This window comes from Coregonus clupeaformis, chromosome 21, assembly GCF_020615455.1.
Source record: "Coregonus clupeaformis isolate EN_2021a chromosome 21, ASM2061545v1, whole genome shotgun sequence".
NCBI lineage: Eukaryota > Metazoa > Chordata > Actinopteri > Salmoniformes > Salmonidae > Coregonus > Coregonus clupeaformis.
The window spans coordinates 6,958,179-6,978,858 of NC_059212.1; the positions used below are offsets into that span (position 1 = coordinate 6,958,179).

The 20,680-nt window shown below is 42.4% G+C and overlaps 1 protein-coding gene across 1 annotated transcript; it reads left to right on the forward strand.

The window, feature by feature from the left end:
• Window positions 1-200: 200 nt before the first annotated feature.
• LOC121539010 (heme-binding protein 1-like) lies at window positions 201-19,230 on the forward strand. Its single transcript, XM_041847176.2, has 5 exons — window positions 201-1,303; window positions 9,130-9,224; window positions 14,704-14,845; window positions 14,963-15,146; window positions 17,451-19,230. The coding sequence occupies exons 1-5, from the start codon at window positions 1,051-1,053 to the stop codon at window positions 17,620-17,622; spliced, it is 846 nt and encodes a 281-aa protein (XP_041703110.1). The 5' UTR covers window positions 201-1,050; the 3' UTR covers window positions 17,623-19,230.
• Window positions 19,231-20,680: the final 1,450 nt, after the last annotated feature.

Sequence of the window (20,680 nt, forward strand, 5' to 3'; positions counted from 1 at the left end):
ATGTCTGTTTCATTGAGGACTTTAACCCCATACCAGAAGCACGTGAGGGAGTTCCACAACTTCCATTTCAAATTTACACTCGTGCATAATGAGAAGTTAAATAGCCAACCTACAATAGCCAACCTACAACTGGTAAAAAAGTATTCATGACGTGCGCGTGTGCTGCTCTGTCTCCTCTCACTCACGTGACTCAGCCAATCGTGGACTAAACTGCATGCTGCAGTGCTCGCTGAGCACACACACAACCCTCCCCACTACTCACTCAGCAACAGCCTGCCTCACTTACTGATAGTCAGCAGCAGCAGGTCACAGTTTTTTTTTTTTTTTTAAGAGAAATGCCATGGCGGCCGCCGTACAATTTAGAAGTAGCCCAAAAACCCGCAACCCGCGACCAATAAATACATTTTCTCCAGCGATATCTTTTTCAAAATTCGGCTAATTGTAAGAAATACACGAACATGGCAACCCTGTCCGAGGAAGAGAAATTGTCCGCCATTGTTTTGTTTTGTTTTGGTAAAGCCTCGGAGTGATGTCACGCCCCCAATAAGGCTCAACCAATCATCCGACGGATAATAATGACTTTTCCTCCGCTATCCTATGAAAGGAAAGTTCGCATCCGGTCTTGCAGTGGGAGGAGTGGCCAGGTGTCACGTGGTGTCCGTCATCTCTTATATACATCAAGTTCACCAGTCCACAGAATGCGTCGCGTAAGGACATGCAAGGTATTTGTTTTGCCGTCTTCGACGAGTCAAAAGCAATAGAACAGGTTTGAAGCGGTATCTGTAAATATAATATAGGTTGCACAGCTCTGTAAAGAAAACAACATGGCTTAATGCGTCGGAATAAACGCCAAGATTAGAGCAAAAATGGCCCTGAAGTTTTCCTAAATTCGGATTTTTCCTTGGGTCCGAATTTACCGCATCAACTGCGACTGTAACGCGCTCGGATCTACCACCAAAAGCGGTCTTTCTTTAGACACAACAGTAGTCCTACTGTACACATTTGCTTTGGAATACTTTTATATCTAGATAGCTGTTCCAAGAGTGGAGAATGGAGCCAGGTAATTGTCGTATGAATGGCGGTGGTGGACTCGACGGTATCGTTGGTGGTGGAGGCGGTGATTCCTCATATGGGATGATCACGCTAGAGGACCTGGAATCTTTTTCGGAAGACCAGCTGTCAGATTCGGGCACTGGGAGTCTGGAAGAGGAGGGTGAGACGATGGAAGACGAAGAGCAGCAAGACAGATTGCTGCGCTACTGGCAGGACGCCGCACGCGGACACCAAGTGGAAGTGCCTAGAGGTAAAGCATTTGGGATTAAGCGCACACACTGTACAGTTAGAATTGAGAAAGTAATACGGGTTTTGAATGGGCAATTCGCTTGTGACGTTGTATAGACAGTATAAACAAAACGGTTCACACTGATTGTGACAACAAAGTGCAATGTTGGCTACTTTGTTTTTATTTCCTGTTTCATTGATTGCCCTAGTTTTCTGCGAGGGAGATCAGATCAGATCAGCCAACCAGTTCAAACTATAACTATTCAGGTAGTCGTGGTCATCAACGTGCCTGACATTGTCATTCGCTCACACAAATAAAGTATACTTGATTCAAAAATAGACATCCAGTGACTATTGAAACCCTTAAACCGTTGTCGACACTTTTTACACTGGCGGTCAATGTTGACGGCTGTCAAAACAAACTGCTACAGTGCGTTGTGGGTGATTTGCTGCACCCCAGCCAAGAAACTGGAGACGTTGTAACACACAGAACGCAAATATTAGACACTTTCACATAAAGAGCGCAAACATTACACACTTTCACATCAAGAGCGCAAACATACATGTATACAGTCACTCAGATACAGTACTATTGTAACTTGGTTAGTCACAATGTATACTCAAATTGATTTAACATAATGTACTTCATCTAATGGAAATCCTAGACTGAATGGTCTTAGTGACTGACGTGAGAAAATTAGGGTCTGCATGTATTTGTAGCCTACTAAGATACAAGTGCTGCTTGTAGCAGTAACATGACTGTGATGTCACTTAGCTGCAATATGTACCTTTTTGGGTGAGTTATAGATCTGTCATTTTCATTGAAAGCCAGTCTAAGAAGCGGTAGATCTGTTCTGTGTGCACTATTCTATGCTTCCCGTTTAGTTTTTGTATCTTTTTACATTCGGTTTTGTACACAAGCTGAAAATACAATATTTTTGGTTATTGAAAATATAATTCACAGCGGTTTAGATGGTACAATGATTATCAACACACTATACATTGCTTGTTTTGTCACATGAAATTAGGTGAACGTTACAATTTTTGTAACAGGGGAAAAGGCAGAGCAATTTCTGCATATTGCACCTTTTTAAAGCCCCGTTTATACCTCTGATAATTTTCACCCTGTGGCTAGAAGAGGTAGCCTGGGTACCAGTCTAACTAACCTTCCACACAAAAAAATGTAGTAGAAGGACTGGATGCTGACACCTGAGAAATCGTGACTTGTCAAAAATGATTAGTGAGGAAAAATCTGCACATCCAAACAAGTTGTCGTTCGCATCCCAGTCTGTTGACCGATGCCAGTTATGTTACGTGCATCGTCCACGAGAGATTAGAGGAAAACCAATTAAACTAGAATGCAAGGGTAGATTTGGACCCATTACATGGGGAGCCTTGGTTACTATAAATGAATGAATGGATTATGGTACTTAGAACTAGGGCCGGAATGATACCAGTATCGCGATACTCGTTAGTATCGTGGCAAGAAAACAAAACACGAAGCGGATTTCACTTCTTTAGGAAAACAACCCCTAATGTTGGAAACAAAACATTATGTTGTCATCCAGAGTCACATGTATTTATTTTCCAAGCTATAGCACACAATATTTTACATGCAGCAGGTTTTTAAAGGACCAAAGGGTGATTCTGCTTCGTGTTTTAATTTCTGCCATGGAAAAAAATATTGCGATACTGGTATCGCCACAGCTGTACTTAGAACACTAACTAACTAAAAGTAAAACAATTGAAATGTTGAACTTACTCCCTCAGTAAAGAACAAAATATTGAAAGCAATGTTTCAGACTCTGTAAATTGCATAACTTCTTCCTACCCTACCCCTGGGGGAAAATTATAGCCTATAAATTCCAGAATACAGTAATGGCTGAAAAATGATGGAGAAGGTGAATATTTTGGCCTGAATTTAAAGCCCCTGCCCGATGTTAACATGAGGCAACACTGAGTGAGCCAATTACCCCTAACGCTAGAATGCAGATTGCAGCGGACTGAATGTACGTACAGTCAAAGGGATAGAGCTCCTGTTGCACACAGTCAGGTCGGCCGGCTGGTTGAACTGCGACCAGATTTGCACCCAGAATGCTTCTGCCCTGTGCAGAGCACAATGGAGGCAAGTTGCACCTGAACTACTTCTAGGGCCTCTGGAATGCAGACTGGGTGTGCATCGGGCGGCCAGCAGCAGCAACAACAGAGGACTGAAACGGTACACGCAGACTGGGTTGTCTATGCAGCTGTCCCCAGAGTCAAGTCTCAACCTCTGAGCCTGACTAGTACTAATGGTGTTAAAGCTAAACTGAACAAAAAAATAGAAACACAACATGTAAAGTGTTGGTCCCATGTTTCATGAGCTGAAATAAAAGATCCCAGACATTTTCCAAATGCATAAAAAGCTTATTTCTCTCAAATTTTGTGCACAAATTTGTTTACATCCCTGTTACTGAGAATTTCTCATTTGCCAAGATAATCCATCCACCTGACAGGTGTGGTATATCAAGAAGCTGATTAAACAGCATGATCATTACACAGATGTGCTGGGGACAATAGGACACTCTGAAATGTGCAGTTTTGTCACAACACAAGATGCCACAGATGTCTGAAGTTTTGAGGGAGCGTGCAATTGGCATGCTGACTGCAGGAATGTCCACCAGAGCTGTTGCCAGAGAATTGAATGTTAATTTCTCTACCAAAAGCCGCCTGTGTATGACAGCGTGTTCCAGTTCCCGCCAATATTCAGCAACTTGGCACAGCCATTGAAGAGGAGTGGGACAATAATTCACAGGCCACAATGAACAGTCTGATCAACTCTATGCGACGGAGATGTGTAAGAGGCAAATGGTCACACCAGATACTGACAGATTTTCTGATCCACGCCCCCTACCTTTTTTTTAAAATTATTGTTTTATTTTAATTTTAAGTATGTGACCAACAGATTCAGATCTGTATTCCCAGTCGTGTAATTCATAGATTAGGGCTTAATTTATTTATTTCAATTGACTAATTTCCTTAAATGAACTGTAACTCAGTAAAATATTTGAAATGGTTGCGTTTTTATATTTTTGTTCACTGCAGAGTCTAGGTTTTCATCACAGACCAGTAGGGCAGTATGATCAGCAGGGCACACCCAGAGTCAAGTCAACCTCGGAGCCTGAATAGTACTACTGGTGTTCAATCTAGATCGTAGGTTATCACTACAGTCTAGTATGTTCAGTAGGACAACCTAGTAAAACATATGGTTATTATTGGACAAATCCGTAGTTGAGTTGAAGTAGGCTAGTGGCAGAGCCACAGGGTAGAAATGCATGCTATTTTGGTTGGAGGTGTAGGCAGCTGAACATTGAGTGACGAGGACTGCTAAATTAAGTTCTATGGTATGCTGCTTAATGAGTTCTGGTTAGACTGGGTCTTGGGCTCCCGCCTGTTCCCTCTCTCTTCTCAGACTAACCGTTGGGGCATTCTGACTCAATGGATTAGCTATAGTTTAGCCTGCTCTGGTTGAGGGAAAACTTGGGCTATTAAATCCTGTCTTAAAATACTGTGTGGGTAAACCTCTTTGCTCACCCTCCCTCCCTCTCTCTCGTGGGCTGTGAAGCACGTTCAAGGTTTAGTTAATTTAGTACCATCGCCTTAAGTGTCCATTGTCACTACCACCCTAGTAAAACACTGTCCATTGTCACTACCACCCTAGTAAAACACTGGAATTGCCCTAATCTGATAGGGATTTAGAGGGATCATTCGCAGGATTGCGCTGTAGTCAGTTAGGCTGGTTAGAATTCTTACAGTAAATAAGAAGCATTTAAAATCTCCCTGAGAGTAGCATATTCAGGTGTTGATTGCACCGTCAGCCCCGTGTGTACAAGGGTGCATGTAGCATGCTTCAACTTCAGGCTCCATAAACAGACAAACGTCAGCCATAATAAAAATGGGCCATCTAGACGTGGATTTCTCTGGAGCCATTGTTCCAGTTCCTATGTTGACATTCCGATCTGATCCCAAGAGCTTAGTACGACTCAGCAACTGGACAAACAAACATCAACAAGTACACAAAACAGCACTTGAATCATTTGTCTGGACATTTAGCAATGACTCTAATCCCCAGATAAATCTGGTAGGCTATTCTTCCATTTTGCAAGAATGTTCCGACTGCCCTAAGACGTGTAAATAATAGATCTCTGGTTTTAGTCGTTTTTAAAGTATATTGAGTTAGTCTCTTACCCCATCGTGTGCCAGAGGTTTGACACGCCTGCCCTAGACCCAGGCTAGTGTGACTGAGTCTGAGACTGAAGATCGTATAGTGCAGGGGTACTCCAGTACTATTTGAGAAGGTCCGGTCACACATTTCCTAGGTGGCAAAGGTCCAGATGGATAATGTAATTTGTCGGCGTAGTAACAAACCCCCCCCCAAACTGTTCACACCCCTCTTGTTGGCGGAGAGAACATTTTGCAGTTTTAAAGCTAATTTCCCGCAATTCTACAAATTTTTACATGTCTTATGTGTGTTTATATGATACCAGGGGTTGAAGCTCGACGAGGTGTAAAAACAAAAAATACACAAAGAAAAACACAAATACAAAAAATTAATCGTAAAATTCATTTATAAAAAATATATGTATGTATATGTTAGCTAAACTGTCCAACGCTGGTCAGAAGTTTCCTAAAGTTACTGGGTGACCAGTGTACACATACACTGTCAGTCCATTTCCAAGTCACTCCCCTGATCAGTGATTTAGAGTTTGCTGTGCTTAGCCCACAGAAAGGGCTGCTTAGCCCACAGAAAGGGCTGCTTAGCTCACTTCACTTGTGTCTTGCTCTCCAACTCCACAAAGCGGCTTCTTTTACAACTCCAATGCTTGTGGCTGCTCGGGTAAACCAAACTGATGGAAAAATATACTGACATTCATATGATTGAAAATCTATGCTATTGAAATAATCTAATTTAATTATTCACACCTCACAGGTTGGAAATTCTGAGTACTATGGTTTCCTATCCTTGGATTCCAGGGTATTTTAATAGCTATTATTCATACATTCAAGATGGCTCTATCTGGTATCAGTGTGGGTAATGCCTGCTGCAGCCAGAAACAGACATGGTGTGACCGACTAAATAGCAGGGCCAGAGACGGAACCGATACTTGTCCAGTCACAGTTGGTATCCAATGCCAAGGAAGGATAGCCTACATTCATTAGGAGTAGTCCTGCTGAATGGGAGAGGTGGGGCGGCTAGAGAAAACACAGCCCCTTGACGACAGCTATAACGGGGAGGAAAGTCAATGGAATTTGTCATTATTAACATTGAAGAGGTGAAGTTGGTGCTTGCTGTGTTTTTACAGAGAACCTCTCTTTCGTAACGTCTGAGATCCCCAGTGATTGGAAAGCTGTCGCGATCATCCCCCTCTTCAAAGGGGGTGACACTCTAGATCCAAACTGTTACAGACCTATATCCATCCTGCCCTGCCTTTCGAAAGTATTTGAAAGCCAAGTTAACAAACAGATCACCGACCATTTTGAATCCCACCGTACCTTCTCCGTTATGCAATCTGGTTTCCGAGCTGGTCATGGGTGCACCTCAGCCACGCTCAAGGTCCTAAACGATATTATAACCGCAATCGATAAAAGACAGTACTCCGCAGCCGTCTTCATCGACCTGGCCAAGGCTTTCAACTCTGTCAACCACCGCATTCTTATTGGCAGACTAAATAGCCTTGGTTTCTCTAATGACTGCATCGCCTGGTTCACCAACTACTTCTCAGAGTTCAATGTGTCAAATCGGGGGGCCTGTTGTCTGGGCCTCTAGCTGTCTCTATGGGGTGCCACAGGGTTCAATTCTCGGGCAGACTCTATTCTCTGTGTATATCAATGATGTCGCTCTTGCTGCTGGTGACGCTCAGATCCACCTCTATGCGGACGACACCATTTTGTATACATCTGGCCCTTCATTGGACACTGTGTTAACAAACCTCCAACGAGCTTCAACGCCATACAACACTCCTTCCGTAGCCTCCAACTGCTCTTAAACACTAGTAAAACTAAATGCATGCTCTTCAACCGAACGCTGCTTGCACCCGCCCACCCGACTAGAATCACTACTCTCGGCGGGTCTGACCTAGAGTATGTGGACAACTACAAATACCTAGGTGTCTGGTTAGACTGTAAACTCTCCTTCCAGACTCACATTAGGAATCTCCAATCCAAAGTTAGATCTAGAATCGGCTTCCTATTTCGCAACAAAGCCTCCTTCACTCATGCTGCCAAACATGCCCTCGTAAAACTGACTATCCTACCGATCCTTGACTTCGGCGATGTCATTTACAAAATAGCCTCCAACACTCTACTCAGCAAATTGGATGTAGTCTATCACAGTGCCATCCGTTTTGTCACCAAAGCCCCATATACTACCCACCACTGTGACCTGTACGCTCTTGTTGGCTGGCCCTCACTACATATTCGTCGCCAAACCCACTGGCTCCAGGTCATCTATAAATCACTGCTAGGCAAATCCCTGTCTTATCTTAGCTCACTGGTCACCATAGCAACACCCACCCGAAGTCTGCGCTCCAGCAGGTATATCTCACTGGTCATCCCCAAAGCCAACACCTCCTTTGGCCGCCATTCCTTCCAGTTCTCTGCTGCAAATGACTGGAACGAACTGCAAAAATCTCTGAAGCTGGAGACTCTTATCTCCCTCACTAACTTTAAGCATCAGTTGTCAGAGCAGCTTACCGATCACTGCACCTGTACACAGCCATTCTGAAATTAGCCCACCCAACTACCCCCATATTGGTATTTATTTTGCTCATTTGCACCCCAGTATCTCTATTTGTACATCATCTTTTGCACATCTATCATTCCAGTGTTAATTACGAAATTGTAACTATTTTTGCACTATGGCCTATTTATTTATTGCCATACCTCCATCACTTACTACATTCGCACACACTGTATATATATTTTCTGTTGTATTTTTGACTTTATGTTTTGTTTACCCCATATGTAACTCTGTTGTTTTTATTGCACTGCTTTGCTTTATCTTGGCCAGGTCGCAGTTGTAAATGAGAACTTGTTCTCAACTGGCTTACCTGGTTAAATAAAAAAATAATAAAAAATAATAAGTGCAGTAGAGTAATTTCATGGCATACTGTTGGCTGTGTATGTCTGCCTTGGGCAGCTTGGCATCCTCCCCTCTGTCAGTGCTCATACATGTCACTCTGTGGTAAACTGGCACTGTGCCCTGGCTGACATGACAAAGCCTTTCTCACGCCATCGCCAGGCAAAGCTGGCTAGTCGTGAGTTATTGGAAGAGCTGTAACAGTAGGTATAGTCTTTAGACTGAACACTATCGTCTATAGACTGCAAGAGGAAACCTAGACTGGTACTAGTAGCAGCTACAGTGGTCTACATGTGACCTCTATTAGACAGGTTGGCAGATAATACCAGTTTTTCTGAATTTATAGAGCCCAAGTCAGGAAATGTAAGAGAACATGTTTAGTTATGTGGTCCTCTGTAGCTCAGCTGGTAGAGCACGGCGCTTGTAACGCCAAGGTAGTGGGTTCGATCCCCGGGACCACCCATACACAAAAAAAAAAAATGTATGCACGCATGACTGTAAGTCGCTTTGGATAAAAGCGTCTGCTAAATGGCATATTATATATTATATTATAGTTAGTAGGACTATAGCATTGTCAACAAGCATACAACCCCTGACATTTGTTGTACTTGAAGGTAGGTTTGCAAAATTCCCAAAACTTGTGAAGTTTCTGGACTATGGCGACCCTACTTGAACCTTTTGATTTAACTCAATAAAGATTTACCAAGTCTTTGTTTTTCTCACCAAAACAGACATGGCCGAGCCCATCCAGCAGATCACCAGCAACAACAACGGCCAACACGACCGGGAGCGCGTGCCCTTCACCCTCATCACGCGTAAGGAGAAGGCAAGTCTATGATTGACTCATTCACCAACAAACCAATGTCTACTCTGCCGGCCAAGCAACAAGACTATGTTTGGGCGGAAGACCGTGTACCGGGGTATTTTGAAACATAATGATTTTTAATATCTAGGATTTGCCAAGTAAATGCTCCAGCTATGCATTTGGTTTACTAACTTGCTAGGTAAGTGGCTAGCTTGCCAGATAAAGCTTCTTGGTTACATCAGAGATGGATCCATCCTCTCCTGTATCAAGATCCCTACTGTCTAATATTTGTTTTGTGCGTGCAACAAACTGTGAGTAGCCTTTTGAGACAGTTATAGAACTTTTATGAGCTGGGTTGTCTGTCCTTGCAATTAGTTTGTTTGCTTTTGCTTGTTAGCATTTATCGAGCGTCCGCTATGGGAATTCCCTAGTACTTTGTTAGCGTAATCTGGATACCGCCCAACCCTTACTAAGACTCATTGTAAAATATGTGGTCCTATTCTCTTAATTCACACAACACGACACGTCACTTCCGGCTGCACGAAAATTAGGCTAGGGTGGGAAACCGAGACCAGAAACCTAGGCAACGCAGTCAAACATGTTGTACTGCAGCGTTCCTGGATGTAACTCCTACAAAGGAGGGAGTCATGCCGAGAATGAACTTTTCACCGTTTCCCCAAAGACCCACACTACGACGCCAATGGGTGGTGAAAAATAAAATTCATGTCGGGCCACATTTGAAGGTAAGATTGTATGTACGCACTCACTAACTGTAAGTCGCTCTGGATAAGAGCGTCTGCTAAATAACTAAAATGTAATGTAATGTAAATGTAAGTTAATGTTGCTGGTTAGCTTAGCTAGCTAGTTAGCTAGCCAGCTAGGCTAACACAGCCACCAGTTAGCTGAGAACGGCTAATGTTGGCCAACTTAGTAGCTAGCTTTGCATCTTACCAATATAGCTAGTTCTGAAGCTTGACAACTAAACTGGATGAACATTTCCCTACACAGATAACTGATAACACTAAAGTGTGTTCAAAGCACTTTGTGGACTCCTTTTGTTAAAGACCATATGTGGGAAAATGATGCTAAGGGAGCGGGTTGTGCAGACTGTTCACCTGGACGTCCACTCCAAAGCCTGGTAGGCCTACCCTCAAGCTTTTCTGATGATGGTCCTCCTATCTAGTGTAGCTTACCCCCAAACTAGGTAGACTCCTTAATCAACTGTGATGTATTTTTCTGTGTTACAGTGAGACTGCCTGTCATGGAGAGGGAGCACCTGCTGAGGAGCCAGATGAGCTAAGGTAGTCTATTATTACATGTATCTGTTCTGTCATTTTCAATAGTTCATAGCCGATTTTATGTAACCTAACCTTATATCTGCGGTGACCCACTGGATGAGGACCCTCAAGCTGAGAACATGGCTTGCCAAATCTTGCTCAGGTATAGACTTGCTATCAGCACTTCAGTCACTTTAGTGTTTTTTGTGGGTTTGCGTTATTTGGTTTAACCTGTCACTAGCTCCCAATTACAATATTTCACAATGAATACTTAGTTTCTGCCCCGTCTTCTCTAAATATAGGCCATGCAAGTTAATGCAGTTTTTCTGTCATCGTTTCACTGACAGAAAAGGAACTCCAAGTATCAATTTGCATGGCCTGTATTTGGAATAGAAGATGTAGAGCTGATAGTATTCATTTTAAAAGCATGTAGCTGGGCTTGTCAAAAGCATTTTTGCCTTTTCACCTTACAGTTCTGCCGATGAGGTGGAGGCAAACGTACCACACCCTAACCATCCATTACGATCAGAATCCTCTGCCTGTGGCGGAGCAGCTTGAAGAGGCACGCAAAGAGGTCGCTCGTCAGGCTGAGGAAATTGAAACACCTCAGGCAAACCAGTTCCTCCTTCAACGCTTCTAGTGTGACAACAAGAAAATCATATTTTACACTGGATGTAGGGACTACAGTACTCTAAAAGCTGTTTTTCTGCCTTTACAGCCGACAGCAGAAACCATGGTTAGATGGCGTCAGGTACAGCGCTTAAACAAAACAGATTAACACACTTAGACGTGGCTTTAGCACATAAACCCCTAATGGGTCAGTGCTTCCTCTTTCTGTGCTGTGTTAGACGGACTTCCTTAAACTGGCGTTAGCTGTTTGTTTCAATGAATCACAGTCCACGGTCAGTAGGATATGTGTCACCTGCATGAACTACCTTTTTTATGTCATGCTAGGATCCCTTTCAGTTTGGCCTTCAAGGGGAACTGTTAATGAGCTGATGCCCCTCTGTTTCAGGAACACTTTCCCATGTACCAGAGTAATACTGAAATGCATGTGCAAAGGCCTAGCTCAGAAGTGCTTAACTCAGAAACACTAACTATATTGAACAAAAATATAAATACAACAATTTAATTGATTTTACTGAGTTACAGTTCATATAAGGAATTCGGTCAATTGAAATAAATTCAGTAGGCCCGACTATGGATTTCACATGACTGGGAATACAGATATGCATCTGTTGGTCACAGATACCTTAAAGAAATGGGCCTCACAATGGGCCTCAGGATCTCGTCATTTTTGTGCATTCAAATTGCCATCGATAAAATGCAATTGTGTTCATTGTCCGTAGCTTATGTCTGCCTATACCATAACCCCACCGCCACCATGGGGCACTCTGTTCACAATGTTGACATCAGCAAACCGCTGGCCCACACAACGCCATACACGTGGTTTGCGTTTGTGAGGCCGGTTGGACGTACTGGCATATTCTTTAAAACGACATTGGAGGTGGCTTATGGTAGAGAAATTAGCATTCAATTCTCTGGCAAAAGCTCTGATGGACATTCCTGCAGTCAGCATGCCAATTGCACGCACCCTCAACTTGACATATGTGGCATTATGTGGCATTGTGTTGTTTGACAAAACTGCACATGTTAGTGGCCTTTTATTGTCCACAGCGCAAGATGCACATGTGTAAAGATCACGCATAGCTTGCGGTACGGTTTTGGAAGCATAAGGACCTTATCTATCTTATCAGCGACAGATCATTAAAAAAAAATGTTACATTGTTACACACCTTTTATAGTGTTCCCACATAGCCATATCGCCATGTTACAACGTGTGTTTATGAAAGAGGGAGGGACCACCTGTGCTAATTAGCTATCTAGCATGCGCCGAACACCTGTGTGTAATGGAAGAAGGCCGGCAGAAACGTATTGTTGCTGAAAAATACTGTCGGCTGAAACTGGGATAACCGGTTAAAAAAAGTATGTGTATATTTAGCATTTATGAAATTATTTGAAAGTGAAGGGCTTTGTTTCTAGAACTGTATCACAATTTGGAATCGATTCATTTTTAGATGGAGTATTTGTCTTTTTGTTGCTTCCAGAGCCAGTCTACCTCTGAAGATCCTTTGGACCTTCAGGAGTAACGGCAGGCTCCTTGAGAGTACATCTTGGGCTAGGGATTATCTAGAAGAGGTACATTTTATAAATGTGTACGTAAAATAATGTAGAAAGATGAAAATGTATTTTGTTGAGTTGTCTATCCTATTAATTGTAACACTTATAAACAATTCATAAATGTTTGTACTCTAACAATAAACTATGATAATTCATCCTGCGTAGCTGTCCTTTTTACTTGCATAGGGCTAGCATGAAATGCTGGGAAAAGAAATCGCCCAGTTTGCACTTCATCTTTTCCCACTTGTCTGCATCAAAGTTTATTCTCTCCAGGTGATAGTCATCGTTGCATACCACAAAGAAGTCACACCATTTGGTTCCTGTGATACCCATTTGATAGTGATAATCGTGATTCTGTTTTAAGGAGAAAGTACTCTAGATTTGCAACAAGGCTGTCCATGTCTTACCCTCGAGCACACCCTTTTGAAATGAGATTAATGCGCTGAGAGCGCACAATATGCCAGATATTGTTAATTTGCTCTCCTAGTTTCCTTCTGCGTCTGACTTGTCTCCATACCATGTAAGTCCATCTGATCTTGATTCAAAACAGTTGTAAAGCTACTGTGCTGTGAAGGTAGTGGAACGGTGGGGTAGTCATCAGTGTGGGTGGGCTCTGGCACTTTGAGGCTGATAAATCAACACTGAGTCCAGAGGCAGATCACAATACTGCGAGGGTACTTTTCATATTGAACCAAAATTAAGCCTTCCCGCTCCGTCTATACACGAAGGGATGAATAAAATAATGGCAACATTAATTCTGTCATCTGAGAACTGATTACGCTCCGTATGTTCCCCAAGGACTGAACACCACTTTTGTGGTTAATCACGTTTAAAATCCTGGTCGCAGCACCAACGCATTTCTACTATCACTGTCAATAACCGCCATGTTTCTGTTGACGTGACGCAAATGCTGACCAGGTGTGTTTACAATCTGATGAAAGCTGATAAGAGACGAGGATTGCCATTTTATTTTGGACGGGGGAAGCGGCATTCCCCTCAGCCAATTTCAATAAGCCTCTTAGTCACATGGGGAAAGTATAAATAAAAGGGTCTGATGGGCTTGGCCGGAGAGTAGGGTTAAACAAAGGAGAGGTTCTTTTAATATCTGTCAACACTGTAATCTTTCATGTCTGTGTCAATCAACACTGTGTAATCATTATCTGTGTCAATCAACACTTCCGATACTAGGAGCATGATCACCATGCTATGCTCCTCACCGTACATCTGTTGGTATACACAGTTACCAAATGTTGTCAGTGGCCATGTTTCTATCCACAGTTTTCATGCGAGTTAAGTCATACCGTAAAAATAAAACAATTCACGATAGCTGTGATGGAAACAGGAAGTTTCGGTACAATTGCATAAATGCCGACATTTGTTCATTCGACATGGTGGGATGTTTTTGTCGATTTTAAAATGAATTATGCGAGAAATGGCGGTGGAAACCCCTTTTATGCGCAAATACTGAGATGATATGGTGTGTGTGTGGTCCTCCCACTACGACTCAGGAAAGCATGCAGTTTATTAGGCTACAGATGAAGTAAGTTATGTACTTCACATGATGGTGGAAGTGCACGTGATAAGCTTGATGCTCCTTTCCAATAAGTATTGAGGGTCTTATTCTGGTGACATGATGCTCGATGCTTGGCTGCTGTTTGACAAAAATAAGAGTGGGCACATTTTGCTATATAACGCAATAGTTTTTGTGACAAAACCATCAGTAGAGTTTAAAATGGGATGGAAACCCATTTAACTAGTATTTTTCCTTTCGGGGAATTTAACAGTAAAAGTAATTTTTATGTGCTCTACGTCATCACCAATAAGTCAGTTTGATGGAATCGCATCTCTGGTGGGAAAATGCGCATATTATTTTATGCAGATTTGAGAATATTCGCATGAAAATCTTTCGCAAATTGGATGGAAACCCTAGCTACTGACTGAATCCAATAGGACGCTGAAACAACGTGTTGCTGTTACACTGCATTGGACTTTATGAAACGCATAGGTAGTGACCCAGTTTGTGTGTGTGTGTGTGTACACAGTGTGGGGACGTGCTCTATGAGAAGAGACACTATGAGAAGGCCCACTGGGCGTGCTTCACGGTTCGCGAGGACACCTACGAGCAGAGCATCTGTTATGGCTTCATGAAGCTCATGAGATACATCTGCCAGCAGAACTCCTCCGGTGAGACCAAAGCAGCCTTCACAGGAGTCATTGAGACTATATTCTTCTAACGTCATCCATGTTTAGCCAGATCTACTGCAGACTCCTGACTGTCGGTTGTCCATGTCCTGTCCTTAGGTAGCTATCTGGGTATGACTATCCCTATCCTGACTGTGATCCGCACGGACGAGAACCACTCCGTCTTGTCCAGGGACGTCACTGTGGCCTACTACCTGCCCACAGAATATCAAGCCCAGCCACCCCTGCCTTCTGACACTGAAATAAGCATTGAGGAATGGCCTGCCACCATTGTCTACACAAGGTAGAAGTTTGGAATTGTCTTGTGCTGCTTGCTCAATTTTATGGCAATACAATATGAAAGTAGATGCATTATAAACTTCAAATTGTAATCCTTACTGGAGCCACTGTCAGTTTGAGGCATAAACAAGTTCCCAGCTTCTAGCAAAGCGTGAGTGAATTTCAAATATTTTCTGCCTGCAGTTAGTCAAGAAGTTAGCTTGCTGGTTCTCGTAACCCGGAACCAAATCTCACATACAGTTGAAGTCGGAAGTTTACATACACTTAGGTTGGAGTCATTTAAAACTTGTTTTTCAACCACTCCACAAATTTCTTGTTAACAAACTATAGTTTTGGCAAGTCGGTTAGGACATCTACTTTGTGCATGACACAAGTAATTTTTCCAACAATTTACAGACAGATTATTTAACTTAATTCACTGTATCACAATTCCAGTGGGTCAGAAGTTTACATACACTAAGTTGACTGTGCCTTTAAACAGCTTGGAAAATTCCAGAAAATGATGTCATGGCTTTAGAAGCTTCTGATAATGGCTAATTGACATCATTTGAGTCAATTGGTGGTGTACCTGTGGATGTATTTCAAGGGCTACCTTCAAACTCAGTGCCTCTTTGCTTGACATCATGGGAAAATCTAAAGAAATCAGCCAAGACCTCAGAAAACAAATTGTAGACCTCCACAAGTCTGGTTCATCCTTGGGAGCAATTTCCAAATGCCTGAAGGTACCACGTTCATCTGTACAACCAATAGTACGCAAGTATAAACACCATGGGACCACACAGCAGTCATACCGCTCAGGAAGGAGACACGTTCTGTCTCCTAGAGATGAACGTACTTTGGTGCAAAAAGTGCAAATCAATCCCAGAACAACAGCAAAGGACCTTGTGAAGATGCTGGAGGAAACCGGTACAAAAGTATCTATATCCACAGTAAAACGAGTCCTATATCGACATAACCTGAAAGGCCGCTCGGCAAGGAAGAAGCCACTGCTCCAAAACCGCCATAAAAAAGCCAGACTACGGTTTGCAACTGCACATGGGGACAAAGATTGTACTTTTTGGAGAAATGTCCTCTGGTGTGATGAAACAAAAATAGAACTGTTTGGCCATAATGACCATCGTTATGTTTGGAGGAAAAAGGGGGTAGCTTGCAAGCCGAAGAACACCATCCCAACCGTGAAGCACAAGGGTGGCAGCATCATGCTGTGGGGGTGCTTTGCTGCAGGAGGGACTGGTGCACTTCACAAAATAGATGGCATCATGAGGAATGAAAATTATGTGGATATATTGAAGCAACATCTCAAGACATCAGTCAGGAAGTTAAAGCTTGGTCGCAAATGGGTCTTCCAAATGGACAGTGACCCCAAGCATACTTCCAAAGTTGTGGCAAAATGGCTTAAGGACAACAGTCAAGGTATTGGAGTGGCCATCACAAAGCCCTGACCTCAATCCTATAGAACATTTGTGGGCAGAACTGAAAAAGCCTGTGCGAGCAAGGAGGCCTACAAACCTGACTCAGTTACACCAGCTCTGTCAGGAGGAATGGGCCAAAATTCACCCAACTTATTGTGGGAAGCTTGTGGAAGGCTACCTTGAAACTTTTGACCCAAATTAAACAATTTAAAGGCAATGCTACTAATTGAGTGTATGTAAACTTCTGACCCACTGGGAATGTGATGAAAGAAATAAAAGCTGAAATAAATCACTCTCTACTATTATTCTGGCATTTCACGTTCTTAAAATAAAGTGGTGATCCTAACTGACCTAAGACAGGGAATTTTTACTAGGATTAAATGTCAGGAATTGTGAAAAACTGAGTTTAAATGTATTTGGCGAAGGTGTATGTAAACTTCCGACTTCAACTGTATGTAACTAGCAAGCTACTTGATTGGACACAAACATTAAGTCAGTCACGAGGCTATCTAGCTAAAGTGAATTACATTATTTCAGTTGGCCACCAGTCCAATACATTTATGCTAGCAACGATATCGTTGCATCATGCTTCCAAAAATTACAGTGGCTGCAGTTTTGTTTTCATTTAGCCTATTGTGACATTCACTTTCATAGCATATTGTATTGGACAATCTCAAAGCAGAGTCTGTTCAAAAGCCTCAGGAATTTCCACAGCAGAAGGAGAGTAAGGAAGTTAGAATACCTCCAGTTAGACCTGCACCTGCAAACGCACACCTCCCTTAATTGAAACGCATACCTCCCTTAATTGAAACGCATACCTCCCTTAATTGAAACGCATACCTCCCTTAATTGAATCAAAGCTCATTCGATTCCTGTGTGCCCCTTTCTCCCTCCAGGTCCTTCACTGGGGCCACAAACGAGGTCACCATCATCAATGAGATCAGCGTCATGGCGGAAATGCTTGACTCCCCCGCCACGCACGTGAATGACTCATTCATCGTGGCCGGCTACACCAACCCTGCGGCGGCGAACCGACAGAACGAGATTTGGTTCCTGGAGCGGCCTTGAGGGTCAGCCTAACCTTGGCCCGTCTTCCTAAACATGACCCACCCGACAGCCCCGACCTTATCCGATCCTACTGATTCACCCCTAATGGACACCCTTCCTGTTCTAGAGAGAAGAGACGTAGGGACTTTGCTGAAAAGGGTCCTTATTACCAGTCCTGTGCCAGGCTGCATCCTTTGGGTCCATGAACACCTTTGCGATAGAGCAACTAGTCTAAAGATTTTACTCTGCTGTTTTCCTCACATTGTCAGGGCTTGACATTAACTTTAAGTCACTTGTCCTTCGGACGAGTAGGACAGATTTTCTTACTTGTCCGAAAGCTCAAGTCACTTGTCCCCCCCCCAAAAATGGTCTGCAACAACATTTTTACATCATTGTATGATGCAAGGAACCACTTTACAAAATAAAATAGAGAATCAGACAAAAGTGTAGGATACCATCTGCCTATAGGCTTCTTTGCCTGTCTCAAAATACAACACTGCCCATTTAAGGTTCTCCTGGAGGATGGTTGGCCACCCTTGGCCTATAAAATATTGCAGCGTTACAACTACAACCAAATACTTTGTCTTCATTAAATAATTCCCGTAGCCATTTGATCCCTGATTTAATTGAATAAGGTAGGCTACTTCAAAGCAAGGTAACTAACAAATACACATTTATCTATAACCTTGTAAGGCTAAAATATTCAGATTTCAGGGGATATCTATTGACATCCTGTGAGAATATTTTTAACGTTGTCAGAATTACATGGCCAGTGTTGAATAGAGGGGAATCCCAGCTCTCCAACTGTCAGATGTATTTCTCAACCCCCAATTTTGAGCGCTTGAGAGGAGGTTTTACAACAGGAGTATGTAGCATTGTTTTAATAATGCACCCGTTCATCAATTGCGCACTGGAGTGCCGGTGTTTTTTTTATTTTTTATTTTTTAGGACATCGGACATGACAATGACATTTAATGCATGCTAAAAGCTGAATAGTTAGCTACAGAGAACTAGCCAGGCTAAACAAGATGTTTTGAATTGGCTATGTAGTTAGTCTGTTGTCTCATTATTACAGGTTACCTGCTGCTACAATGTCTGTCTCTCCTCGGGCCCATTCACACTGGCACACACACAGGTGGTTCATACACCATGACCTTTTCCAGGATTTTAATGACCATGCTCTGTTTGCTGACCAAAAAATTAGCTATAACTGGGTAAAAAAAAACATGTGCACACGCTCGTGCCTGTCAATGCAATACAATTCTACTCCGATGCGAACAGTGCGCAAAACATCGCATCCGGAGGACACTTGTTTTGATAGTGATTTCTGTGTGATCATTTTTTTACTTGTCCATTCGGACAACTTAAATCGATATTCTGCTTGCCGAACCTTTTTTTAAAGTTTTTTTTTTTTACTTGTCCCGGACAAGTGTTAATGTAGAGCCCCGATAGCCTTGACGACCTTCGAAAGGGTGAGGAGCCAAGTGACGTTTACTTGATGTTTTGTGAAAAGTGGATGGATATCAGAGCCATGCCTTTAGGGAGTTGGGCCACCTTTTTTTGACATTTTTAATATTGTTCTAATTCTAGACATTTAGTTACATAGCATTGTTTTAAATATTCCCCATGTAATGTGAATGGGGTGCTAACATGGCTGCCATAGAATGTTGTAGTGTCATCAAAATGCAGAAACCTCAATGGCCCAACTCTCTAAAATACATGGTTCTGGTGGATCATAATTATTGCGCCAGTCACACTGTAAACCTTGGAAGAACTGGAATCCTTACCAGGCAATTAACAATCCTGAACGATGACTGCTATTCCAGTCGGCTTTAGGGGGATAAGTGCAGTCTTCACCATGATAAATACCACCTTTTTAGACAATTTAATGCGATAGGAGGGTGGATTTATTAATAAGTAAATAAAGTCATTCTCTTTCTGTCAAGGAAACACTGAACATGACACATAGACAAACACCGGATAAATTAAACAGCCAACAGTCTGAATGTATAAGCACGGCGAGACAGAGAAAATATGTATTACTACAAACCAAAATCACTGACCTTTGCTGTATGACAATCGAGCATGCTATCTGCTGCATACTACATTTTTCTGTGCTCTTTCCGAGAGTCAATGCATTCCTCATTCTTAAAGCCATGATGTTCACAAACTACCTATTTCTGCCTCTTTCAGTTTACCTAATGTTCCAATCCAGACATCGCTTTGTGTCAGTGAGTGAGTGTGTGTGTGTGTGTGCACTATTCGCAAATTACCTGGCGCCGCTGACGAGAAACGAGTAACATTGGAAAAAGAGTAAAAGCATAGAGCATTTAAATTGAGCTGCCCATCACAGACACTGTTATATATTTTTATGTTCTCTGAGTAAGAAAAGTGATTTGTTTATAGTCCACAGTAGTATTAGGGTTCTATACCCCATTTTAACGACAATCCATTAAAGCTCCAAATAACATTTTAGGAGGTATTTTCTATATTCCAAATATTTTGTAATGAAACCAATTTACTAAGAGGATGAATTTAACATAAGAAAAGTGATGTGTATCATAATATCTATTTTGTTGACCTCAACAATGCATAGGAAAGATCTAGATCTATCATTCTTGTTTTAAAGGAGAATAGGCCAATACTGCTCAACACCGAGCTGTATATTAAAGTAGCTGTGACACCAGTCACGGTGTGTCAGGAAACTGTACTTTGCCAAATCATCACTATGTAAAGACTTGTTCAGGAGATCCTCTTTCTCATTGCCCAGTGTGGGTTAATGACCATTCATAACCATTATTTTACCCATGTACCGCATTCAGCAGCGTGTAAACAAACAGCATCTCAATCACTTCAATCGCCAAGTCCAGTCTGAAGGTGGGTAAGAGAAACCGTTGTCTCCATAACTTCATGACCAGTGTAGTGATATTATAACACCAACCTTTTAACCAAGTTGTTTCAGTGGTGGTTATTAGTCTGTTTGGCCCTCTTGCAGCTTTTTACACTTTTACGGGCAGGAAAACAACTAACCTAATCGGAGCTGATGTAGACACCACGTAACGTTAAAGTTAAAAAAAAA

What these genes read in the sequence shown, in the direction of transcription:
- LOC121539010 (XM_041847176.2), top strand. Translation starts at nt 1,051, where the DNA reads ATGGAGCCAGGTAATTGTCGTATGAATGGCGGTGGTGGACTCGACGGT. An exon ending in CCAAGTGGAAGTGCCTAGAG is followed by an intron (nt 1,304 to 9,129) that starts GTAAAGCATTTG and finishes TCACCAAAACAG; the next exon opens with ACATGGCCGAGCCCATCCAG. An exon ending in CTGCCAGCAGAACTCCTCCG is followed by an intron (nt 14,846 to 14,962) that starts GTGAGACCAAAG and finishes TCCTGTCCTTAG; the next exon opens with GTAGCTATCTGGGTATGACT.